Consider the following 27228-nt stretch of genomic DNA (forward strand, 5'->3'; position numbering starts at 1 on the left):
GTTTCCCATTTTACTTCAAACACCTTTGTTCAACCCAGGTCACTTCACTAATATTTATCACGGAAACCAAAAATGTTGGTTGTGAATAAATCTCCTTCTGAGCATGACATCATATTAATCCTGGATTCACAGTGCTGTTCTGCCTTCTTGGTTAAGAATTCTAGGCCTCATTATAAGTTACTTTATTTTTTATTTCTGTGTCTGGCCCATCACACATGTGATTACAAGACGCCGTCACTTTATAAAACATGCATACAACATACATCCAGTGACACAAAAAACATTTTAAAGTAAGTGTTATTAGGCAAAATATAATCAGGTTGTATTTAAATAATGTTCTCTGGTGCATTTGTAGGACATGAATGAGGTGGCCAATTTCAAGAAGGGATCAAATAAAGGCTGTGCTGACAACAACCTCAACTACCCTCCCTACACTCCAAGTAAGACTCTTTTTTTTAAAATATTCTGAGCCATAACCATCAATACTTGTACTTTTAATATCCACAATATCTGTGCTCCTTTGGAGACATGGTTGAGGTTCAAAGCTCATGTCGACACAGAACTGTAAGTTTTCCTTTGTGTACAAAACACTTAAGAGTATTATGATCAGATAAACAGTAGATTTCTAAGGCTTACTGTACTTCAAAGAACTAGAGGGTGTCATAGGCTGGCAGTATGTAGCCCAAATGCTGTGCACAGGTTGATAAATTCACCACAATAGCTCATAAAGTAAGTTCAGGTCCAGAGGAAAACTCATCTAAAATAGTGGGTCCCTCAAGAGGAATTTTGAAAATGACTCTTCTGCCATGTCTTTTATTCCAACTGTGTCCCAGACACGATGATCATAACTGGAAAAGGCATGCTCCCCTGATGCCACCTTTTTATTGCACTCCTCCTTAGTCATCCTCTTCCTCCATTGCTCTTTTTGTCTCATTTCCTCGTTGTTCCCACTTCCTATTGCAGTATATATCAAAGTCTCTCTCGTTCATTCTGTCCCCTTCTTCCTCTTTCTCTCCGTCTCATCTCTCTCCTTCTCCTCACTGCGTCCTATATTTTGTATTCAGTCCATACCTCCCCTCGCCTTACCTCATCTTCATCTTTTCCCTCCCCCAGAGGTCCTGGATGAGGTGATGTACAGTAAGACTCTGTGTATGGATGCCAAGCAGGCCTGGGGGAACCACTATGATGTCCACAGCCTGTATGGATACTCCATGGTGCTGGCTACTGAAAAGTGAGTGCATTCACAATCAATGGCAGAGGGAGTTTGGCCAGCTTGCGCTATGGGAGCCAACTTGCTGCCACCCCTTCAGAGCAATGAGACATTGGCAGACTCGAAATGCAATGTGTAGTGTCAAAACAGTGTAACACACAAAAATCTTTAAAAAATGTTGCAAAAGGTTATTGAGAAATGGCCCTGGAAGACAATTATGGAGCCGACATGCAGAAGCGCAATGGAGAAATCTGTCAGTTCAGTGCGGTGCAGTGACTTATGCCCTCTGCTAAATCATAGCCTGTGACTCTTGCAGACCATTTGCAAGTTAGTTCCCATGTGATAAGTGCAGAAATATGTTTTAATGAGCCTGGCTCCCAGGGTAAGTGGATGAATTTCTCATCTGGGCCTGGTGGTGAAATAGTTTAAAGGACCCATTACTTACACAAACCTACAGAGAGGCATCAATTTAAGTATAGGATGTAATCATTGAGATACGGCGATTGATGAAGCTTTGAGTTTATCTAACCTTCTTTATGCTATATTTACTGATATATTCATAGGCATGGTACTCATAAGTTGATAAAAACCAGTTTATAAAAATACAATATCTGCTTTCATACGAGCTTGTGGACAAACATTTGGACTCCGATAAATCCTTCGAGTCTATGCATATGCATCACGCATGCAAATGGCACACCAGTTTTTTTGTAAATCCCATATTCAAGCTATGCTAATGGTTGAATGAGTTACATGCTACACAAAGGTTACCTTGCCTCTCCGACTATGCTTGGGAACCACACAAATTATACAAATGATGATATTGTGCTGAGCAAGTTGGGTCGAAAATTCATGTAGCTAATTCTCTGTTCCTATCACAGAATCATAAACAAGCAAAGAGCAATTTGAAAAGCAAGCAGCAAGGGAGGTTCACCAGAGCACCTCAGATTCATCCCTTCAAAGGCTATCAACACAGTATAGTCTAGATAGTCAGATGACTAAATTTGTGGAAGCCTGGCACATGAGCAAGTGCTGCACAAAAACACAAGCCACTCACAATTCACAGAGGTATAAAAGCTGCTTTCATATTTGTCTTAGTGCAGGAATTTCTGTAGTCTCAAAGCCCTTAGCTAGTCATTTCACACAAGGCTAAAGTTGCCGTCAGTTGCCAGAATTCTAATATGCACTAATGGCGATGGTACGGGCAGTTGCAGCAATTAGAAAAGCAGCACACACCTGCACTAATGGGTTTTGACTAATGGAATAAAACAACCCATAAAACTAAACAAATGCATGGCACACCCTTTGGTGCAGACATACAGTATATCACATGTTGAGGTAACATTCAACTTTGAATATGCAGGATATACAGTATCTCTCCCATCAGTACGACAAGGGTTTCCTCACCTTTTTTTGTTTTTCAGTCCTTCGGATATTCTGCAGCTATCTTATGCTGATTGATTACTGCCATGAGTCAGATGTACCTCAGATGCTGCCGAAGAAAATCACTGCATTCTAATAAAATGCTGCTGTAACCTTTCAGGTGTTACTTTATTTCCTGAACATAGTCTCAGAATTGTTACAGTATTTGCAGAGGAAGAGAATCTTTCGCTATGAGCCCATTATGAACCTTTTGGTTTTTTGTTAATACAAAAGTGACACCTTAAAAAGGTTGCAGTGACATTTGGCTGCACGACATCCTGCCGGTCAACTTAGATCCACAAAAAAGACTGTTAATATTCATATTTGGCTGTCACATGCAGATATCCTGTGCACAGTGATATTAAGGAAAAGTGTGTAGTCTAAATTATCAGACCATATATTGTTATGGCTGTCTGTTGCTCCTATTTTTACCAATAAAATGACAATTTAAAAAGTTCCCCAGGTATGCTAATTAGCTGTCACTGAAGCCCAACTGTTGGTTATAGAAAACACACTGACTGCAGCTTGTTTTGACATGGTCTCTCACACACACACACGCAAACAAACACACACACGGGCACATACATATGCACAGGAGACCATTAAATACGAGACTTCTGAAGTCGACTTGCTGACTCACTGTTTTGGTATTAAAGCTAGCTCATCTTTTTTGTCTCCTTTCTCACTCCCTCCTTATTTTTCTGCCTCTGTCTACTAATTAAAATGTATTATTGGCAGGAGGCACTTTTTGTAAACATCATCATGGTCTTGGATTGTCATAGCAATCAATGCAGCTTCGATTTCCCTCATCAAACAAAATAATAATGTATAATGGCGAAGGGAAAGTACTACAAGTTCTGGCTTTGTCCCCATATCTCTCCATCTTGCTCTTCTCTGTGAGCATGTATGTGTTTGTGTGTGTGTGTGTGTGTGTGTGTGTGTGTGTGTGTGATATCCCCGCCTCCGTCCTTTTTATCTTAATGGCCGCTCTCTCTCTGTTATATATATATACACACACATACACACACACACACATATATATATATATATATAAAAACATAATCTATCTCATAACCTATCTCCCTCTCCCTCTCCCTCTCTGCTCCATCCCCCAGAGCTCTGCAGCAGGTGTTTGGAGGAAACCGTACCCTGATGTTGACCCGCTCCTCCTTCCCAGGTGTGGGGAAATATTCGGGTCACTGGCTGGGGGACAATGCTGCCAACTGGAACGACATAAAATGGGCCATCCCTGGCATGCTAGAGTTTGGCCTCTTTGGAGTTCCCTATGTGAGTAGCAAACCTTCACAGAAGGGCAAATATCATTCTTATTGTGTTTAATGTAAGTGAGTTTGCCGGGAACAAATACGTTCTACCTGGTTGCCTTCAAAAGGACTTAACAGGTTTTTCCATTTAAGCTACAGATTCAAAAATCACATAATTAAATTCAATGGTAACATTTTAATTTGGACCTCATTTCAAGCCTGTGGAGAAACACTCTTATTTATTTTATTTTGTAGCCCTCTCAACCTTGATATTGTCGTAGCACATTTGCAGAGGAAACAGTTTTGTTTGATTTTAATTGTCCATAAATTTTGAAAAAAAAAAAAAAAAAAAAAAAAACTCCCCACAACCAAGAGCCTGATGCAGTCTGGTTCATTTTTTGTTTTCAGCAAAGATCCACTGACACAGGCAGACAGGCTCGGATTACTAAGTAGAACAAATGCATCATAGAAAAAAAAAAAAATATCCTGAGACAAAACTCAAAAAGTTAGCTAGTGCCAGTCGTCCCTCTTATTGTATGTTTTAGTTTAGTGAACATGTAGTTCTGGCATTCAGAAGGGTTTCTCCTTGCCTTTTTAAAGAGGATTCAGCTGCTAATTGAGATCTATGTTCAGGCGTAAGCATAAAGACAAAGGGGCAGGCCAGAAAAAGTGTGTCTGGAATGAGATCCATTAAAATGTCTGGAAGAACACTGGTCCATACAAAAAAAAATAAAAAACACACACACACACTGCTAGTCAGTATACCCAAGTGCACTCTGTACTTGCACATGTGTTTCTGCAGAGTCCAAACAGCGGCATGGAAACAACAGGGAGTCAAGCGCACGCAAATGCACGCACACACACACACACACACACACACACACACACACACACACACACACTCCTCCAGCTGTGCACGTCAGGCGGTCTTATAGATGCCAACTACATCCTGGTGGGACTGTGTCAAGCAGATTTTAGGTTCTTCAGCACACACACACACTCTCACACAAACAAACCGAGAGAGACAGAAAGAGAGACAGCAGGAGAAATGGGATTTGGATCGATCCCCCCCTCCCCCATAGAGTCTGTTGTAAAATGTGGCCAGTAGTAAACAATAGAAAGCAAGCAGTCTCTGTGGACTGGCCTTTGACTGAAGTCTCTTTCTTGGACTCCATTCTGCAATTAATGTAAATAAAGATCAGTACCCTCATCTGCTGTCTGCCAGTAAATCTTAACTGAATTGAACAGACATCAAGAAAGGCATTTTAAAAGACAAATATGTGGCCAGCAATCACATCGGCACCACTTTTTTTTTTTTTTGTTGACCTCAGAGTTACTTGTTTGTTGTCTCTCTGAAGGTGTCTGGATTGACATTTACAATATAGAGCTACTGTACTTTATTTGATTTTATTTTAGGATTCCAATACAATACACTGAATTTAACATTTCAGACAATAAAAGTATACCGTAGGATTCTAGCTAAATGTCAAGCTGTCACCCCTTCGTGCGTTTCAGATCGGCGCTGACATCTGTGGATTCTTTGACGACTGCAGCGAAGAGTTATGTCGTCGCTGGATGCAGGTGGGAGCTTTCTATCCCTTCAGCCGGAACCACAACGCTCAGGGCTACGAGGTACTGTAAAGGCATTTTGTTCTACAATTCTTATATTAGACTGTCAGTTTTAGATTTATGTATCACACAGCCATTGTTTGGTCTGAAGTGCTGCAGGGTATACCCTTCATTTCATAACATTGTATAGGTGCTATGAACTCCAAGTGGTTAAAAATAGAAATTTCTTTCAGTATCCATGGAGATTGTCATTATACCAGCACTAGTACCAACTGTGCTATAAAATGGGAGCAGTGGGACCTGTGATTTTGGGTTTAACACTGGGAAAGTTAGCGGTTTAAAATTACTATAGCTGCAGAGGGTATTGGAACATCTGAGCCTGAAGTAAAACATAACTGGGAAGCTGAGTGCCAGGCTGATGCTAATAGATTTCACACTTTAGTGAAAGATAACTTCAATGCCAAATTATGTGAAATTACTATAATATGATGTGCCATATGGTGGACACGCAGCCAGCATATTGTGAAATATAAAAGCAGTTCCAGCTTAGGTGGCCCCCATAGGCGTCAGACCCTTTGAACGGCCAATGTCATCTCTCTCCACTCACACACACACACACACACACACAGCACCACCTTCCTCAACTCCAGCTGTGAAGCAAGTGATGTCTTTTGCAGTGTCTTGATTTTCCTGAGATCTTGGATGACAAACTGTGTGACGATGAATTCACACCAGAAATGACGTACAGTGATTTTATCAGCCATTGCTATAAGTAATTAACGCTTTAACACAAGTCGGTTGAGACAATGTCAGGCTAACTGTTTAAGGTTTGATGTTAATGTCAAAATGAAACCCCTGCAAAGGGGTTTTGCATAATGCACTTGATGATTCAATGGATATTATGCCAGCAGGTCGCAGGTAAAATTGACTTAAATGTCAGAGGAATGCAGAGAAATCCAAAGTTTCAGTATCTTAAAACCTGTTCTAGGCCAAAGCAGACCAGATTCAAAATGACTCTCAGCAGGTCTAATAATGATAATGACAATGATGATTATATTTAGACTATAATGAAGACAGATTGACACCTATGTTTTTTCTGATGTTATCTTTAAAAAGCAATTAACAATACAATTAAATGTCACATGTCAGATCAGAGCAAATGTCACAGTGAGACACAGAAAAAGCACCTGCTGAGCCTACAGCAGTGTTTATATTGACCTTACTTTTGGACTAAACGATTCATTGAATTCAAATTGAGGTTGTGACGTAATAGGATGCAATTTTGCTACATAATCAATCAAGCAGAGGGTGGGAAACACTCGGCCGCTGCCCCATGTCACATATGAATGACATACGAGTGCAAATGAGAGTAGATGTAGTCTTGCCCTTCGCTACGGTTGCTTCCCCTTTCAGCTCTAGGAAACCAATCATGTCTGGTCGACATAAAACACATCACTAGCAGTCAAACAGCAAAGAAATGCCGGTACAGAATCCGGCATGTATATGTTACCTGTATCCAACATTGTCGAACTTAAAAAAAAAAAAAAAAAAAAAAATCACATCCTAAATTGCAATCATAATAATATTGGTCTTAAAAAAAATCACAATTACTTTATTATTTCCCCATATTACTCAGCCACATGTTACATACTCAGCTATTATTGTACATGAACACAAATAAAGTGGGAGAGAAGTTGGTCTCCAGTGTTGAATAGGGTGAAAATTTATGCTCAACATTTTTCATGTGACATTTCCATGCTCATCACTGCTGCAAAAATAGCACAGCATTGAGGTAGGGAATGAGGGGAGGGGGGCACTGAGTAAGAAATAGTGTGTGTTGGAAAATGTGTGTGTGTGTGTGTGGGGGGGGGATATTTGCTGGAGGACAGGGACATGATGATGATGAATTTGAAGTACGACTTCCACTAAACGAGACAGCTAATGTGTGACCTTTGCTTTGCCCTAATCATGGCTCTCATCACACGGCCATGCAGGCCAGTCCAAACACACACACACACACGCACACAAACACACACACACACACACACACACACACACTCAACCAGTTCTCATCACACTCTCCGAGGTGCTGAGGGCATAAATGATTAGCCAGATGAGAGGAGCACGGCCTGTTAGCAGCTAATCACCCTCTCACTCTCCACTATCTTAGAAATTAAATCACACTTCTCTATTTCTTTCTCACACACTTTCCCTTTATTTCTCTCTCCTAAATGCTTTTGTTCATACTTTTTGCAAAACCTGCTTTTAGATTAGTCCTATGTACAGTTTCCATTTTAATTATTATAAATAAGGCTAATATCCACTTATTCATCATGAATAAATTGGTGATGTTAAAAAAAAAATCCCCTTTCTCATCTTTCCTCTCACTCGTCGTCTGTCTCTCATTTATTCTTTCCTCCCATTTCTTTTTTTCCCCCCCCTGTGAATAAAAGACAAATCTTTATTTTCGCTCCACCCTTCATCAACTCCATCCCTTTAATCCATCTTTCTGTCTCCAGCCTCAGGATCCAGCTGCGTATGGCGCCGACTCAACACTGGTGAAGAGCTCTAAACATTACCTGAGGATACGTTACACACTTCTGCCTTACCTCTACACGCTTTTCTACAAAGCGCACACCACGGGGGAGACTGTTGTACGTCCTGTCATGCACGAGTAAGTCATTCACAATACTGTCTTGACAGAATATTCTGTCTAGGAACTGAGCGTTCATGGCAAATGGTCACAAAGTTATAATTGGCGGTAAAAGCCATGTTTGAGTTTCTCAGACAGAGATCCAAGAACTTAACTCAACCCCACCAAACTGGTTGAGTTAACATTAAAGCAGATTAGTACAGAGACTTCAAATGAATACAGAGATTCTGCAGGCTACCAAACTTAACAGCCAGAGGTGCAACATCCCACACAGGCATGCCAATCAGTGGAAGCGCCACAGATTTTGCTATGGGGTTGTTCAACTATTTAGTGAAGACACTCTGAAAGTTAAGGTTTCCCATTAATAGTTTGTACTAGTAAATAGTAAAGTCTACAAATGCATCTTTAGGCATAGGAACTTTGTTCAAGCTTTCCTGTCTGATTCCATAGCAGCAGGCCATAGGCAGTATGCATTGTTTGTCTAGAAGAGATGTGTTTGGGGCTCAGGACTGGCACACCTCTCAGTAGATAATTTGTCTCTGTTGAAAAGCACAGTTTCATCTCCATTAATAACCTGTCTGCAACAGGATAGAAAGAGTGTGTTTTTAAGTCCATGCTGTCTAGGCGTGTTTTTTTCAAACAAGATCTCAACAACAAAACCCTCCAGATGTTGAGCTGTTTGGCCCTGCCTTCTCTCACGTATTGAAGTTTTGTAATTCCTGTGTTCACGCACAGGTCCTCTGCTTGCTTTCAGATGTTTTGCCATTTGTCCCTGTGTGATGCTCACTGAGAGGCCAGTGATTACAGACTGGGCAACATCATCTGCCCCCTACAAGATCAAAATTAGGGGATTGTAGCTGATCCAGCATGAATTTGGTTGTTCTAAATACATCCTCGAAAAAAATTAGATGCAAAACAAAGCTCTTGTCAATGATTGCACTGGTAGCACTTGCCACTGTCCTATGATGTCACCCAGGGTAGCGTTAAAGTAGCATCCCCCAAAACTGAGTGGGACGAGTGCTTACAGAGTGCTTACAGAGTGGGAAGAACAAAGTGCTTAAAATGCCTCACCTCACCCATTTCTTTTCATATCATAACAGCCATTACAGTAAACTTCATTTTGCACGTCATGGCGAATGTATTTGGTATTTGATGGATTGTTAGCTAGCTTCTCACCCTCACTGTGACCATGCTGTTCGCTCCCTGGCAAGCTGTGTAATGCAGGCATTCTACCACAGCCTGTTCTCCATAACCAACACTGAGTATCCCCCGTCTTCATAGTGTATCCCACACTTTCATAATGACTTTTCAGAGGTGCTGTGGCATTTCGCCTTCACGAGAGCTATTAACGTCACCAGTATTGGATTCGCAGTCACTCTTGAGTCATTCTCAAGCTTTGACTGAGTCTCCACATGTGGACATTTATAGAGTAAAAAAAATGATCCTTTATGATACACCTGCTTTACTAATGCTAAGTCACCAAAACATTGTGGTTTGGCAAACAGGAAGTGCAAATAAACTTCCGTGCCTGCTGCACCAATGTCAAAATCATCCATTTCCCATTAATGTTGACATATTTATTGGTTTTTCAAATGATCAATTATAGCGTTCACACATTCAAAATAGAAATGACACTGACACTGCTGATGATGCCAACGGGCCTTTTACAATGAGGACATTTTAACTTGTCACAGTAGGAAAAGCACAAATCAAACAAATGAGGGCTGGGTTCCATTTAGCTGCTTTGGTTACTGGAACAGAGCCGCTAATGTTAGTAGTGCTTTTTCTTCTATAACAAGTCAAAATGTCTGCTGTGAAAAGAGCCTATGAACAAACTGAATAATGAACAGCAACAGAAAAGGTGAACCGAGAAGTAGCCAACAACAATGCAGCCATTAGCCAGCTTATTTACGGACATTACCAAGTAAGCGCAGCCTGCACAGAGCCCAAACCCGCAATGTCACAGGCACTGAGTGAAAGCACAAGCAGCACAAGCAGCACAAGCAGCACAAGCAGCACAAGCAGCACAAGCAGCACAAGCAGCACAAGCAGCACAAGCAGCACAAGCAGCACAGAGCCCGCTATGACGGCGAGTAACAACCCGGAGAGTAGTCACCTGATAGAGCGGCCTCGGTCCGACAGGAAGCACAGCAACACTCAGCCTTTGTCCCCGCATCTGGAGTGAATCTGGCGGCAGAAAATGCGTCGCTCCTTCTGCGATGATTCGCTCCTTTGTTAGTCCAAACCGACGAGCACAGGCTGCCCCCAGGTGATCTGTGACGGTGTCCAGGTGAGCCTGCAGCCTCCAGCGCAGCGAACGTGAAGCGACAGGTTGGAAGGTGCGCGCGGTACACCTGCATGAATATGATTGGACGTTACTTGCCTCACAGGTCTGAATCAGCCAATCAATGGACAGGATACTCAAAACAGCTGTCGTCAATTAGCCAATACCAGCGCGATTTGAGTGCTGTGCCCGTCCGAGCTCACTGTGCTTCATTTAGTACCGTTTTCAATGTGGAATGCAGGATTACATATGACTAACAAGGACACTATGTGCTAAGTAAGGAAACTATAGGCTACATGCATTATTTTTCCATTTGTTTCTCAAACGTGTTTTGAGTCACTCACAGCAAGAATGTTTAAATTATAATAATATGAAAACTATGTGACTATCAGGATTATGGAGTGATTTCATCAGCTGGGTCAACATCAGCATCTGAACTATAGGCTGTAAACTTTAGTGTACATTTTAAGTCATTTTAAATGGGCCACAATGTGTTTTTTTTCTTTTCTGTGCTTGAACAATTGATTCTATACTCTTCTTTATCTCTCCCAAGGTTCTACTCCGACAGCGCCACCTGGATAGTGGACCGCCAGTTCCTCTGGGGAAAACACCTGCTCATCACACCCGTACTGGACCCGGTCAGCCAACACACACACAAAAAAAAAAAACAAAGCATCCCAGAATAGACACACACACATATATGAACACACTTTGGTCTTATCATATAGAAGGCAACATATTGTAACGTACATGTAGTACATAAAGAAATGTGTCTTGATGCATATGAGATGATCAGTTACTAACACACACACACACACACACACACACACACACACATACCTACACAGTCATACACACATACACACACCCTGACCTCCACTGGGAAAACATGACATGGGATTTTCTTTGTTGCCCTCCCCTCCTCTCATCCCTCTTTCTTCTCTCTTTCATATCCTCCCTCTTTTCTCTCAGCTCTAATGAGAGCGCTGACCTCATTACTAGCAGATTAGAAGTGTAGATAGAAGTGTGTGTCTGTGTGTTTGTGCATCTGTGTCTCAGTGTGTATACGCGTGTGCCCGTGTGTACATATAAATGTGTGTGCCTGCATGTGCATGTGTATGTGTGCATACACACGCGATGGCGGTCATGTCAAAGTGGCCTGATTAATAAGCAATTTAGCATGGCCTCTTGTGAATTACAGAATAGTGGAAAGCCAATTGGATTCATAGCGGAGACGGGGATAAAGTAACTTCAATCAGTGTGAAAAGTTTCTAATACAAGAAGCGGAGGGTTTATGCTTGCAGTTTCGAGGTGTCCAAAGGGTAGATGAGAGGAAGGGCCAGAAGGTGACTAAGCAGCTTTTTATTTTTGTGAGTCAAAAATACAGACAACACAAATGCAAATAGCAGTCGAAAGTGCACCTATTTTGGGTCTTTCCAAGGCCCGAAGCACAGCCCCAACTATATAATGCTGTTGGAAACAGGATAGGATGAAAAGAAATGATCAGTGCGTGTGTGCTAGGGGCTGGCATCAATTATGACCAACCTTTAAAAGCAATATTCTCTGCATCAAAGTGCCCTGATAATTGACTAGAGTGAAATGTCTGCAATAGAAATGATGACCTTGCTTATGATGTCACAAATGAACTTACAGTACATTAGATAAACTTATTTAGGAGTTCCATCAAACATTACCACGCCTGCTTCATCTGGAAACTCTTTGGATGAAACTGTAGGCAGCGACAGGGGCGGGGCGGGGGGGCATCTAATAGACAGTCCCTGACATGTACAGAGGATTCATTCAGCCCCACAATTCTCACTTAATGCATCGTAGCACTTTCTGGCAGCTGCATGTGCGAAACCAGTCATTCACACCACAGCCACATGTACGGTATACCATCGGAATGAAATACACAAGTTATTTTTTCTTTCTCTGCTTGAGGGAGTACAAATGTAAAAATACATTTGGCCAACATATGATCCACAAACAGAGTTTATAAGCTTTTGAGTAACATGTGTTCATGTGCCCAGAATTTGGTGTTGAGCAAAACACCAAAGATGCACCATGCTGCTTGATCGATACTGACAAGACCCCATACTGAACCTTCACTCCCACTTCTGCGTAGTTCGTGGCATGCAGAGAAATACCAAAAAGGTAGATAGAAATGCAGCATTCATAGCATAATGTAGCCACTAGAGTCACAATTGGAACAGCTATCCATTGACAGCTAGTATTAAGGTGAAGCAGCGTTTTATTATTTACATTGAATATCTCACACTCTAAGGTGATTATGTAACATAAGTGTACCTGTGTAAGAGTTTACAAAAAGACATGTCTATTTTTCATGTCAAACGTGATATTTCTAAGCATGTCCTGCTGCGCTGTCACATTTACCTTTACATAAACCATAATCTGCTGTAGAAAAGTAACATTGCAAAGCAGTGTGGTAGACTGACACGAGCTTTAGGAGCATTTCAGATCTCTGCTGCACCACTGGAAAAAGGATTCTTTCCAAAATGACAGATCTGATGCGGCTGAATATTCATCTTTTGTGGTGACAGGGTGCTACTGAGCTGTGGTGCCACGTTTTAAGCCGGGATAAGGGCAGGCATTAAGAGCAGAGTGCCTACTATCTGTTACAGATGCATCAGGCTGTGAAGGGCCACATGAAGAGATAGTGTCAGCCACTTGAGTAAGGTCACAGGCTGATCTTTAACAACCCTTCACATCCTACCTTCACTTTACTTTTTCATTATTCTCATCTCTCTCTGTCTCTTTCTATTTATCGCTGTGTCCGCCTGCCTCTCCCTTTCTCTAATGATGCTCTCGCTCTATCATTCAGATCAGTCCGTGCTTTAACCTTGATCTCTGTGATAAACTGGAGAGATCTTTTGCACTCTCTCTCTGTCATCCCCTCTGGTCTTCATCCATGCCTCCACTCTCCCTCCTCTTGCCCATTACTCCCTTTTCTTTTTAGCTCATCCTTTCATCAAACGTTGGCTCCCTTATCTCATCTGCATTCTCTTAATCAGCTGCTGTCAACTCACCCTTGTGATCCCATTTCATTTCATCCCATCTCTCTTTCACCCTCTCTCTCTCTCTCTCTCTCTCTCTCTCTCTGTCTCTCTCTCATCTACCATCTGATCATTCTGCCAGTACGAATCTTTGGCCCACCTGATCAAATCTTACCTCATGGCTAACTGAGCTTGTGCACCTCAGCACTCTAAATGAGGATACAGGCCTCACACCTTGTCCCTCTCAATCACAGTTAGCAGCCATGCTACGTCCTGCGGTCCCTTCCCATTTGTCAACGGGGTGAGTGATAGGCGCCGCGAGCAAATCAGACACCAGAAAACGAGGTATAGGGGGAGCATCCATTTCCCCAGGCTGTCATCTCACAGGCTGTGCAGCAGTTCTGACAGGTGAACTGCCTCGAAATGCGAATGTGGGCCCCCAAAGAGGACATTAAGTAGTTTAATTTGGTTAACTGGGCATGAGAGCAATATGTCTTTATCATACCTTTCTCCTTTGTAGTGTTTCACCTGCACTTTTTGGGTGTTTTGCGCTCAAAAATTGCCTCTTTGTAATTGGGTTGGGTTGGGTTCAATTATCCTCTGTTCCCTATTCTCCTAGCTGTTTATTTTTTTTCCTGGCTTCCTGTCACCCCTCTTTCTCGTTCCTAATAACAGGCCCCAGAGGGCTACAAAATAGGACATGCTGCTGAAGCGAGAGAGAGAGAGAGAGAGAGAGACAGAGACAGAGGCAGAGAGAGAGACAGAGATGGGGAGTGAGAATTTGGAGTTGGTGCCATCAGTGCCTTTGACAGACGGCCTTGGCCTACACAGATGACATAGTGTATTTCACAATTTGTTCTGTTTTGAGAGGGACCCGTGGTTCATTCTTTCTTTCACGGTATTCTCTGTGTTTATCTCTCTCTCTCCTTGTGTTCCGCCCTGTCAGAAAGAGCAGGGAAGTGACAACGCTATCAAAGGCTTGGCGTTCTTCTATTGATTGCTCCTGTCTGTACACCACCTTAAGCCATCAAAGGGTGTCACCTATCAGTCGTTGCTTGATGCTGTCTCTTCCATCATCTGTTGCGTCACAGTGCTGTAGACTGAAATGTCACAAAGGCTTTGTGGAAACTTTATATCTGATGAGAGGGCAGTTTTAGAATAACGCTCCTTCATAGAAACATTTTATCTTCCTCTTATTCATTATTAAGTTGCAGTGATTTATAGCGGCATATATCCATGCTTCCTTTGTGGTGTGCTGTGGCTTCCCTCTCCGTGTTTAGCCTTGTAAGATTAAAGTGTCAGGATTGGTGCAGTGAGCTAAAGCAGGTCTTTACGGGCTGCAAACACAAATCAAACACTGGCATGCTTTCACACAAAACACAAAGCTGACATCTTTTCATGTCTACTCAACAAATCAAAGGCACATAATGTTGTATTTAATGGCAAGAGCAAACATCCAGATCATTGTTCAAATATGGACACATATATTATATGAGAAAACATTTGTTTTTACTTTCTGCAGGGTGTGGACAGGGTGTGGGCATATATCCCAGACGCTGTGTGGTATGACTATGAGACGGTAAGACTATTCTGCTTAATAGTTTTTCTACAGAGCATCAATTTCCATGTGATAACTGTAATTATGATAATTACATAAAATTGCTGTTGTTATTCCTGTAAATGAACTCATCTACTCAGAGCAGACATTGCAGGCATTTCCACTCTTTCAGGTAAAATTGTTGCATACATTTTAGAGAGTATAAACCAACTTTACCAGCAACAAAGTGAATGTTGTCCAAGTGAAGTTCTTTCCTGTTGTGCTGGCTATAGATTTCTCTGTGTCCCTCTGATCCAGTCTTAAGAAACTGAAGATCATGAGTGTGATAAACAGGATAATTGGATAACAAATAAGCCACACAAGATTAATTGCAGGGTTACTGTATTAGAATGCACTGGATTGTCCAGGTGTACCTAATTAATTGGTGACATAAATGTGCTGTGTTCAACAAAAATGATTACTAAGAGGCTTATAAGTATTATGTTACATCAGTGGAACCAACACATACACAAAGACCATGTATCACATGAAAGTCTTCGCCCGAAGTTCTTTGTTTGAGACGGCGAGATGAGAGCGATAAGACGAGTGCGAGAGTGAGGACAAAGATAGAGTGAAAGAGGGGACAGGGAAGAGAGGAGAGAGACTATCTCCCTGACAGAGAGATAAAAGAGGTGTTGAGCTCCTTTGGGACCTTATTTGGGCGTCACAGTGGCGATGTAAAGCGCCCACTGATCAGATGAACGATTAGATTGGTTGTCTTGCCGCCGGCCCCTTGTCCTGGTTGGTCCCCTGTGATTATCTGGGTAGGAGGATGGAAGGGTGGAGGGGAGTATTGATGTAGTGAAAATGACCATGAAAAACAAGTTGCAGAGGAAAGAAATAATGGAAAAACAGAGACATGAAGGAGCAAAAAACAGATGGCATGTTAGCTGAACAGAGAGCGGGGGGGAAAAAAGGACACGGAGACAGAGGAAAAAGCGGAAACGAGCGAGGTGATGAGAAGAAGAAAACAGGGAATGACAATTACAGTATGTTAGAGGAGTGGGGCGATGGGAGGATTGGCCAGCAGGAATAAGGAGAAGAAGAAAAGACAAGACTGGAGAAGACCTCCTTAAGGCAGACAATGAAGGGGAGATAAGATCTGAAATTGCTTGTAGACGCTCCACTAACTCCAGCCCACACACTCGCCCATACTCTACTGTACTGCATAGAATGGTCCATGCACATGCACACACACACACACACACACACACACACACACACATGCCTCCATGGGAATGGAAGAAAATGGGATAAAAAAAAAAAAAGAATTAGAGCACCACAAGAGAGAATAACAGGACGTGGAGAAGGAAGTAGGTAGAAGGAGAATGAGAGGAGATGGAGAGAAGAGAGTTTTAAATTGTCTTAGGCTGGTCTGAGGCTTCAGTCCTCAGGGGATCACAAATTAACTGTGCTCTATCTGGGCCCTCAGAGAAATGAGTGGAGGCGCAGAGAAAGAGACAGAGAGGGAGAAAGACATTTGTCTCCTCATCTTAAATAAGTGCTTCTTAGCAGAGCAGCACAGTCTCACATTTAAATGCTAAAAATAACACATTAGACATCCTCCCCAAGTGACTCAGTCATCGCATTTTCGAAACTTTTTTCGAAGCATTTCAGACTTTTTTTCAAAACTGCAACTGCAATGAATTGCCCAAAATGAGGCTTAATTGTATTGAATGAATAAGCGCTAGAAAGACACGCAGCATTTTCCTATTTAATAGCTTACATTTAAACCCACCCAAATTACAAAAATAGATATAGATATTTTCTCACTTATTTTACTCTACTGTAGTCTAGATTTTCTTTTCTAAGCTTTCTGCCACAATTCTAACACAATGGAGATGAAGGAAATAGTATTTGTGAAACTCACAGGTTTACAAATTCAAATAAAACCCCTCATAACTCTGCATAATCCACACACCTCACTGCGAAAAGTGAAAGTAAACAAATAACTACAAACGTGGCCATAAAGGCTATCTGCTTAACTAGTTTCTAGTTTTTGTTGTTGTTTTTTTGGAGACCGATGCTTTAAAGCACTTGTGATTACTTTTTGAATCATGCTGTAAGCTTCTACAATGAAACTTCATGCAACAACTGATGCAATAAGGTCCAAGTATCTGCTATTTCTAAGAGTGGAATTTATAGCTGAGGAGGCCAAAAGTCATCATGAGTATCTTTAGGTCTACTGTGCTGTTTTAAGTCAGTCAGTCAGTATAATAGCCCACGTTCACTGTGCCTTGGTTGCAAAGGTTGCGGACCTAGACTAGTAACTGATCAATTTACAGCAATGACAAACAGGTTTTCCCTGCATTTCAGCTTCAGTGTTAAAGAGGCCTCAGAGAAAGTCGAGCTGCATTGTAGAGATGGCAATTTCACGCAAGCCCAAAGCCTGTATTTTCCAGCCCAGGCTTGTGCAAATTTATAGCCACTGTCCTCACCTTGAAATGGAGATTGTCTTGCCAAGGGAGCATCAAATTGGGGAATTTGGTGCGAGTTAATAGATTCTGTTGTCTTACCAATCAGATGGAACGACTGGCAGACCGCAGAAAGCATGTTTCTATGTATCTACCAGCTGACAAGCTTGGTTTACACATCAGAGGTGGTGCGATCCTCCCCACGCAGAGCCCTGATGTCACCACCACACACAGGTACACACACACACACACACACACACACACAAAGCTCAAATCATGTTTTCACTAGGCTCCAGACAGAAATTACATGTTACACTCTAGTGCTAGTGCAGGCAACTGTTACATTTAAGTCATGTGCACGGATTTATTCAGTAATCGTTTTCATTCCTCGAATTGTAATTGCGCATGCGTATGATGTTTGTACTTCTGTGTGGGTTCATGTGTGTGTCCGTAGTCGGCGTAACCCAATGGGCTTGATCATTGCTCTTGATGACAACAACCAGGCGTCTGGGGAGCTATTCTGGGATGATGGAGACTCCCGAGGTATTGTGTGCAAATGTGCTGGTGTGTGTGAGACAGGATCATCTGCGTCTTGTTATTACCACTCATTACAGGCATTTTCTTTTACAAGCATTGAATTGAAGCTCTTCTCTCGTTAAACACAAAGCATCACGAGTCAGTGTGACTGTTCAAACGCTGTCAGCCACATTAACGAGTGAAGGTCAGTTACTCTGCTGTGTGACAGCAGTTATGTTAAACTGCTGAAGCAACATCTGCCCTTTTTGTTTTTACAGAAACCGTTGAAACATCCAACTACATCCACTACAAGTTCTCCACCATCTATGTAAGTTTTTCCTTGCACGCACCTCCACCGTCTCTTAAATCCAGCCCACATATTCCTTCTGATCTGAACTCAAGTTCAAAGTTCAAAACCACCAGAGACTTCAGACTTTCCCAGTCTAGAACACCAAGCATAATCGATCCATGTTGTGCAGCTGAGGCTTTGTTGGATCAAGTACCCCATGTTCCTGCTTCACACAGCACAGTGGATTTCCTCGCATGTTTCATGCATGCCAGTGATGTTCTTCTGGTATGTTAGCATACTGGGGTGGGGGGTTTACACACGCGGTGGGGGGTTTACAGACAGGTAATCTATTGGAACAACCGCTTGACTGATGGACATGAGCTAGTGGGGTACGTGATAACGGCAAGTGATGTAAGCTGTGACTGTTCATAGGAGTGGAGTCTATTCATCAATGTATCCGTCTATCTATTCAAAACAGCAGTGAAGAAAAAAAGTTAAATGTTGCAGCATGTAAATTAAGCTGTCCCTTGTTGTGGACATCTGCTCAATCTTTCCCACAAAAATGACATTACAAGGCACGATTGTTAATACATTTTCTTTTCAATTCTTTCTCATTTGATGAATTTTGGAAACGCATATAAAACAAAATTTAAACTCTGCTCTATTGCTTGGCTCTCTTCATCTTACTCCACTGACAGCTCAATATCTAATTCTACATCAGTAATTTTCAACTAAATCTTTTCTGCCTCATTCGGCGCTCTGTTTCCTGAAGTGTGGAAAATAGTTGAAAAAGAGAAGAAGCAAGTCCCGCTGTCCCTCACAAAGGCCACGGGTTAATATCTGTATTCAGAAAGGCTTAAAATTAACATGCACTTCTAAAATCTTAGTGTAATACAGTCGAGAGTCCCATAAATAACAAGTGACATCCCTATGACGAACAGAAACAATATATCTTTATAGATCTAACCACCTTTACGACATAATATATATTTTTAAATTCCCATTATTTTGAATAGACAGGAGATGTGCTCTGTTGGTCACACCCCCCGTGTGTGTTACATCACTAGAAATCCCTTGATGTCTTGTTGACAGCACAGTAGGACTCAAATAGCTTCCTCGACTTCATTTAGAGCTCTCAGACTCATGCCCCCCCACACAGGACAAAAATGAATTGCCGTGTCTTAGGCGGTTAGAGACGTTTGAGAGCCTGTAATCATGCAATAATGGGTTCAAATTAGGCATATAATTGTATGCCCTCTGTCTTACAGGGAGTACTGACAATGCAGGTGATCCATGCTGGCTACAGGGACCCAAACAACCTCAAGTTTGAGGAAATTACTGTCCTGGGTGTGCCTCATCCTCTACTGTCCGTCTCTGTGACTCATGTTGACACTGGAAACATCATCCTGCTGCCAGACACCAACTTCCAGTATGATGGAGCCAAGAAGGTAAAAACACACACATGTTCACAGCTACTGCACAAATACAAAATAAAAACAACAGCCATTTATTTTTCATCATGCAGAGGGAAATTACCACTACCGAAAAATCATTCAAATGTTGCATAAAAGACAACCTGTAACAGAACTAACTATGCTAAATGGGTTCTTCCACAGGCATAGACGTGCAGGCATATGAATGCACTAATCATTGTTTTATATTAATTCATTGCTGTTTCGTTGTTTATTACATTTTTGGCTTTTAATTTGCGTTCCAACTTAGTCATATTTGACAATGCCAAATTGCACACTTGAAAAAGATTAAATATCATTCTATAAATAATGGAATTATAAGCACCAAAGCCATAATATGAAAAACTCTCACACATATTTTCAAGTATTTCCACTTTATCAGGAAAACCTTGCTTTAATGGCGCAGGACAGATGCAGGGTGGATGAGTTCTACAGCGGCTACTCCTGTAGGCCTCTGCCATTTGTTTCAATAAGAGCAGGAGTGAAACCATCACTGTACATTTCAAGGTTAGCCTCTAAGTGTAAGAACAGATGACAATTTACGCTAGGTGAGGATCATAAAAGTCTTGTGTGAGTGTGTGTGTGTGTGTGTGTGTGTGAGAAAGAGAAAGAACGAGTGAGACAGCGTGACTAAGCAATGATCCTACAGTAAGCGCCCGGGGGTTATAAGCAAAAGGCAAGAGTCTATCAAGTGTTGAGCAGTTCAATTAAGTAAAACTATAAAGGTTTTGCTGTGTGCGCTTGTGTATATTTGCGCGCGGATGCGGCCATGCTTGTGTAGATCCTCAAGGTCTCTCTGGTCACACACACAAGCTTGCATTTATCAAATGACTCTCTGCGGTAATCATTTCCTGGGGGTGAAGGGTAAATGTGCTGTTAAACCTAAACTCTGGTTTGTCATATCCATCCGTCTTTGTATGCCTAGTCTTACTTGGCCTTGAATGTAGCTCACAGTCGGCAAACATCAGTAGCCCCATATATACTTAGATGGAACATTACTTTAAAGCATTACATTGGCTCCCTGTATTTTTTTATTTTTTTTCGACTTGACAGTGTTGTGCTTTTTTTGTCTGCCTTCAATAGTCCATGTGTAAAATGTCTCCTTCACAGTCCCCATGCCTTCTTTTTATTCCTTCCTTTCTCTCTTTCTCTTCTTCCTCACTTCCTTTCCTCTCCACTTCAATTTCTGCATTCACCCCTCTGCCTGTTCCCGCCATTGCACTCTCTTTGCTGTTTTTTTTCTCCCTAAATACTGCGCGCCTGTGTGCTCCCGCAAGATCCATTTTACACAATATAATTGCTGAAGCATGATTTCAAAATAAAATGACACAAGGGAAAAGGCCAATGAAGATCCCAGAAGTCTCCTCACCAGCTGAGGATGTATCAGATGGCGACTGTGGTGACTAGAGTGAAAGGGGCTCCGCAATATTTGTTGCGAGAATGACTCATAATTCCAGGCACAGGCTGTGGAAACAGCGAGGAAAATTAACAGCTGTGTCTTAATTGATAGCACACGCAACATCAAGCACACGTTCTGTCTCAAGGAAGCACGTCTGGGCTCACTTGCATGAGACAACTGCTCACTATATCAGACAACCTGGGAATAATGTTCTCACACTGGCATCCTCGGATTTAATAATCACGACGCTGTCCCACCTTTCTCCTCCCCTTCACTTCATCACATACACAATCACAGGTTTTGTTTCTCCGCGGCCTCTCCCTGACTCTGGGGGAATCCTATCTGGTGAAGTGGGAGTTGATGGTGGAGGAGTACCAGCGCTTTGACTGCCATCCAGAGGAGAATGCAGATAAGGCGAAGTGCAAGGCCAGAGGCTGCCTGTGGGAGGTGAGGGGTGAAACAGATTAGGTCCACACACACACACACATTCTGTCTTGGTCTATCTAAAACAAAAAAAGTTACATTTCTGATACACTTTCCTTTCTGTGCCTTTTCAGCCAACCACTCTGGAGCGTGTTCCATGGTGCTTCTATCCAAAGGACTATGGATACACTGTTACGGCAGAAACACCAACGGACTCAGGCCTTACAGTTGATATCACTCGGAATAAGAAGTACAGGAGCAGTGGTCGCCAAGAGTCTCCAGACATTGACACACTCCGCGTCGAGGTCCGTTACCACAACGGTCACATGCTGCAGTTCAAGGTGGGTGTTTATTCATTTTTGCTAGAAGCGGTGCGTTCAATTGTGTCTCATGTTTCGTCTTTCTCATCTTTCTCTGACTATTTTTCTTAACTTCAATGCATCCATCCTGCTTGCCTGCTCCATATAAACGCGCACAAATACACTGACAGCCTGACATCCCCTTCCTGCCCAGATTTGGGACCCGGCCACAGAACGCTATGAGGTTCCAGTGCCGCTGTCGGTTCCTGACGCTCCCGAGACTGACGAGAGCAAAAGGCTTTATAAGGTCCTTGTTACCAAGAACCCATTTGGCATCCAGGTCATAAGGAAAAGCACAGGAACCAAGATGTGAGTATTTCACATCCGAGGCTGAAAGTCGTATTTCACAACTGGTTCAGGAGGGCTAAACATATGGTTTGGCTATTTTCTAAGGCAGGATTTTTAAGTACTTGTATTATTTTCTTTTTTTCGTTTATTTTATTTAGTGAGATTTACTTAAATGTAGGTTTACTTTACTTACGTGTGGAAGAGAACCTGACTGATGGCAATTTTATTTATGATTTGTAAACATATTTTGTGTCATCTGGTTTATGCTGTTTACCTTTAACTTCTTAAGGTATTGCTGCTTACTGTACTTTAGCAAGGTAGCTCTTGTAAAGGATCATTTTAACCCACGTGAGGTTTTTCTGGTTAAATAAAGGTTTGCTATATAAATGGTATAGTCCCCTGACAATTATGGTGAAATTAATATGCATCCCATGCTATATTTTGTTTTCACAAGCACAATGCAATCCCCTCGTGTTGTCCCTTAAATTGGCCCCTTTAGGGCGGTGATTCATCAGGCCACTTTTGGCAATATAGATGCACCCATTAACAAGCAATAAAGTGAGACACAGGATAAAAATTATATTCAACTATTTTCAGGCAAGAAACTCTTTTTTTGTCCCGTGAGATTAAAGTAACAATGCTGAGTCAACTCCTTCTGGTACTGGTGCCCAATCAGATGCGCTGAGGAAAGTTGCCCTGTGTTTCAGCGCCCAAAGTAGTTTCCTCTTGTTCAGCAGTTGTGATGATGTCACACGAAACAGCCGAGCGTCGGAGACTCTTTTCAAAGCATATCTTTAAGCGAGGGTGACATTATTTTGTAGTTAAGCCTTCCATGTTTTTTAGAAGTGTCAGTTGAAATTTTACTAATTAAAATTTATGAAGTATGTTGAAGGGATGCCTGCAGTTCCTACGGGTTATTATGCTTATTTATGTCAAACACATTGTGAATAACTCCCTTTGACAATAATTCCCTCTCTCTCTCTCTCTCTCTCTCTCTCTCTCCCCCCCATCTCCCACTGATTTAATCCTCTGTCACTTTTCTCAGTTGGGACTCCTCTGTGCCAGGTTTTACATTCTCAGACATGTTCATCCAAGTGTCTACTCTCCTGTCGTCAGAGTTTGTCTACGGCTTTGGAGAGACGGAGCATCCCACCTATAAACACAACCTCTACTATCACACCTGGGGTATGTTCGCCAAGGACCAGCCTCCTGGTGTAAGTATCACAATAAAGCACACACTGTTATTTCACACACATGAACACATGGAAAGAGTGAGTGCAGCAATTGTTGTTTATCAGGTTGAGCTGTTATTCTGCAATTCTTTTGATTGATAGGTTACTTGAATTATATGTTTAAAGGAAGGTTTGCCTGGTAATGATTTCCATGATTTGACATTGAACTCAGGTATTGTTCACAGCAGCAGTGCCCCTTCTTTTCAAAGCATTTGCGTGTTCCATCAAAACCAATCAGCACCCTGCACTGAATGTCTTTAACATCACACCCTCTAAAGACTGCAGAGGTGACTTGTAAACAACCTCCCTGCACAGTATGTATACTTGTCTTTCTCACATTTGTGTCACTTTGATGCTGCGCTGTTGATATGAACTGCAGTTATAGAGTGTCATCATGTTTTCCCTACTGGTGTCAAGGCCAGACAGGATGAGGTTTCCACCTGCATCAGCATTATCAAGCCTAATTGCTGAGCTGTCAAGACAGCTCCACGGGGTTCAGACAAATGTTATGGGGCCCCTCAGAGAGCAAGGGAATTAGAGTTAGGGGGAAAAAAAGAAGGGAAAGGAAATCATCAAAAAAAAAAAAAAACATAGAACAGGCAGGATGACATGGACTCTGTATTTGCAGTATTTAATACACTAAAATTAAAGTGGGTAAGCTAATGCTTTTAATAGGAGTTGCCACACAAACACATTTTTGATTAGCTTAATCTAAATTAGGTAATCATAAGGGTAGTCAATTATTAATACATAGAGCATTATCTTTTTTGTCATATTATTTAAGTTATAAGTTGTGCTTCTTTGAGTCAGTAAATCACATGTTAATTCAGTTCATTAGCATATTAATTGATTGAACTGATTAATCAAAACAATTCTATAGAGGTTATTTTCCTTTTTTCCAGAGAAAAGACAGTAATTCTCCTCTCGAGCCCCTAAAAATCTGTTAAAACACCACACCCCTGATCAATGAGGCAACCATATGGAGTACTGTGCAAAGACCTGTAACAGCGTGCAGTTGTCAGTAGTAGTGATACATACAATACAGGAATGCACAGCTGCAGCAATGTGAAAAAAGATGTGCTCTGAGGTGGATTACTTGATAATAAAGGGAACTCTTGTAAAGGGATATCTTAAGTCAATGACCAGAGAATATAAAGGAGAATACAAAGATTAACTTTTATAAGGCACCGTGCAAATAAAGTTAGAGTCCATGTAAATGTTCGCAAAATGAGTCTGTCTGTCGTGAGTAAGAAGTCGAGAAAGTCCGACAGAGAGACCAAGAGAACACTGGCTGTCACTTTTTGTTAGTGGACATCTAATGACCTTTCTCCCTCTCGAGTCAGGACTTCACACCAGGGCTACAAGGACACAGGCTCACACATAGTGAGAAAAGCACACATCCCAGTGAGACTGATGCAGAGGCAGAGCCAGTCCTCAGAGCCATTATGCTACAGTTTAACAACTTCTTATGCACCAGAAGTGCAGGAGGCTGATGGAGTCTGATGTGCCCATGAGTTTTCGTTGCAAGGTGGTGACATCTGAAAGTGGCAGGTTTCCTGTCCCTCGCCACCTTTCTATCTGTTCCTCTCAGCCGAGTCTGTCTAGTTCCATCCTCATCTGAACACTGAGGGCAACAAGAGAACCCTCGCAGTAGTTACAGGAGGAGCACTAATAGTCCACACTCTGAAACTCCTCTCACTCCTGAAACAATACGTTGTTATTTAAGCATAATTAGTAAAGCATACTACTCTGTGTGCATGCAGAAAATCTGTACAAATCTGCAAAAGACAGGTGCTTATTAACATGTGATGAAGGAAATCATAAATAAATGACTGCCCCCGGCCACACAAGCTGATTTAAGTAGTGTTTAAGTACTGTAGGCGTTATAAACTATTTTTGAAAAAGCCCCAAAAAAACTCTACTCTACGCCTCTAATTTGCCAAGCTGAGTTTGGTAACCACCAAGCTACCGTTATGTTGTTAATTTTAATGGTCTGCATGCTACATTTATGATTCCCTGATTTTGTTATAGCACCCAGCAGCAACTCTAATCTCAAAATAATGTCCCGGTTCTCTGTTGATGTCTTCCAACTCAGGCCAGAGGATTTATTGGGATTTGGGAGCACCGCTGGGTGCTATAACTAACACAGAAAGTATACTGTATATTTAAATAAATGTTTCAGTCAGTGCACAATAATTTGCATACAGTATAGTTGAAGGAATATTTTTCTCTACTTTTTGGAAAGCGCTTGATGTTGACAGCACTGGGGAGTCAGCCCATTGTAGCAGTGGTGTTGTCAGACCCATACATACAATGAGAAATGCCCTGTCAGGTGTAAAGAAAAATGCTCATGAATAAACAAAGCAGCGCACAACAAAACATTAGTACAAGCCACAGAACCGACCAATTCTTTAGCCCACAGTCACCCATCTCACACTTTCTCTTTCATTCTTACTCCCTGTCTCTCTGCCACAGTACAAGATGAATTGCTACGGAGTGCACCCCTTCTATATGGGCCTTGAGACCACGGCTGATGCTCACGGTGTGCTGCTACTAAACAGCAATGCCATGGGTGAGTGAAACACACACATACACACGCACATAAGTTGCCTGTATATGCACATGTGCCACATGCAAATACAACCAACCGCCCTCACATGCACACACGATCCACAGTCAGTTAAATATGCAGTGAGCATCTATGTATTCATGAGCGAAGCCTTTTTCGATGTTCTCAACACACGTGGTTTTATAGCGATGCTCATATAGTATACTGAAATGTTTTAGTTTAGTTTGTTCTCCAATCATTTCCTCCCTTGCTGCACTGCTTTCTCACTGCTGTTTAAGTAACATGAATGTTTGATTTGCTTTGTGTCCAGATGTGACTTTCCAGCCTACTCCAGCTTTAACCTACCGAACTTTAGGAGGCATCCTGGATTTCTACATGGTCCTGGGACCTAAGCCTGAAATGGTGGTGCAACAGTACACCGCAGTAAGTCGTCGTGGACGTCTGCTCTGTTTGTGTGTGTGTAACTGCGTGCATTTGTGTGCTCCTGCCCCTACGCGTGTGTGCTTTTTGTGTCTGGCCCTGGGCCGCTGTTGATGGACTGCAGCAGCTGGGACTTCCTCGCTTCATTGCGCTCTCTCATTTAGCCTATCTAAACACACACACAAACACACACAAACAATCAAACAAACACTTTGTGGACGCTGTCCCGTTTTTTCCTGCAGAGCAACTTTTTTTTTTTTTTTTTGTGCTGAACTGTTTTGACTTCCTTGTTTGTTTTTCTTCTTAACAGCTGATTGGACGACCTGTTCTACCTGCCTATTGGTCCCTTGGGTTCCAGCTCTGTCGCTATGGTTACGCCAATGACTCGGAGATAGCAGATCTATACAGAGACATGAGGGCAGCGGGTATACCCTATGTAGGTTCCTGGATAAGGACCTTTTTAAGATGTCTGACTTCAAGATGAGAATAACAACAGCCACAAGAGTATAAACAATAATTATGTTGGCCATGAAGAATATTGCCACCATTAAAAAGATCTACATAAAAAAAAAAAATCTTCAGGATAAATGAGAGTGTCAGCTTTTAAATAAATGAGAGAAAGAATATATAAATCTGTGGAACAAATGGATCATGATTGTATTTTTTATGATCCTTTTGTTTAAGCTTATATATAAAAAAGAAATTAAATCAAAACTCCTGCATAACAACTTCTTAAATGTGATCTAAAATAGCTGAACATTACAGGACACAATGCTGATACTGCACACATACATTTTATCCAATTCAATTCCAGTATGTTTGCCTTTTGCCAAAAA

The 27228-nt window shown here is 41.8% G+C and overlaps 1 protein-coding gene across 1 annotated transcript in view; it reads left to right on the forward strand.

Annotated features, from left to right (window-relative positions):
• The window catches only part of si (sucrase-isomaltase), a 63535-nt gene that overhangs the window by 15200 nt on the left and 21107 nt on the right, over positions 1 to 27228 (forward strand). The window contains exons 14-31 of the mRNA XM_070828724.1: positions 356 to 440; positions 1114 to 1231; positions 3748 to 3919; positions 5410 to 5526; positions 7983 to 8137; positions 10954 to 11038; positions 14937 to 14993; positions 17535 to 17659; positions 17880 to 17968; positions 18220 to 18269; positions 19499 to 19678; positions 21399 to 21548; positions 21659 to 21865; positions 22038 to 22192; positions 23217 to 23385; positions 25879 to 25975; positions 26283 to 26395; positions 26703 to 26828. Of these exons, the coding sequence (XP_070684825.1) occupies positions 356 to 440; positions 1114 to 1231; positions 3748 to 3919; positions 5410 to 5526; positions 7983 to 8137; positions 10954 to 11038; positions 14937 to 14993; positions 17535 to 17659; positions 17880 to 17968; positions 18220 to 18269; positions 19499 to 19678; positions 21399 to 21548; positions 21659 to 21865; positions 22038 to 22192; positions 23217 to 23385; positions 25879 to 25975; positions 26283 to 26395; positions 26703 to 26828 (2250 nt within the window). The remainder of the gene's footprint in view (positions 1 to 355; positions 441 to 1113; positions 1232 to 3747; positions 3920 to 5409; positions 5527 to 7982; positions 8138 to 10953; positions 11039 to 14936; positions 14994 to 17534; positions 17660 to 17879; positions 17969 to 18219; positions 18270 to 19498; positions 19679 to 21398; positions 21549 to 21658; positions 21866 to 22037; positions 22193 to 23216; positions 23386 to 25878; positions 25976 to 26282; positions 26396 to 26702; positions 26829 to 27228) is intronic.

Source organism: Pempheris klunzingeri, chromosome 4, assembly GCF_042242105.1.
Source record: "Pempheris klunzingeri isolate RE-2024b chromosome 4, fPemKlu1.hap1, whole genome shotgun sequence".
Classification (NCBI taxonomy): Eukaryota; Metazoa; Chordata; class Actinopteri; order Acropomatiformes; family Pempheridae; genus Pempheris; species Pempheris klunzingeri.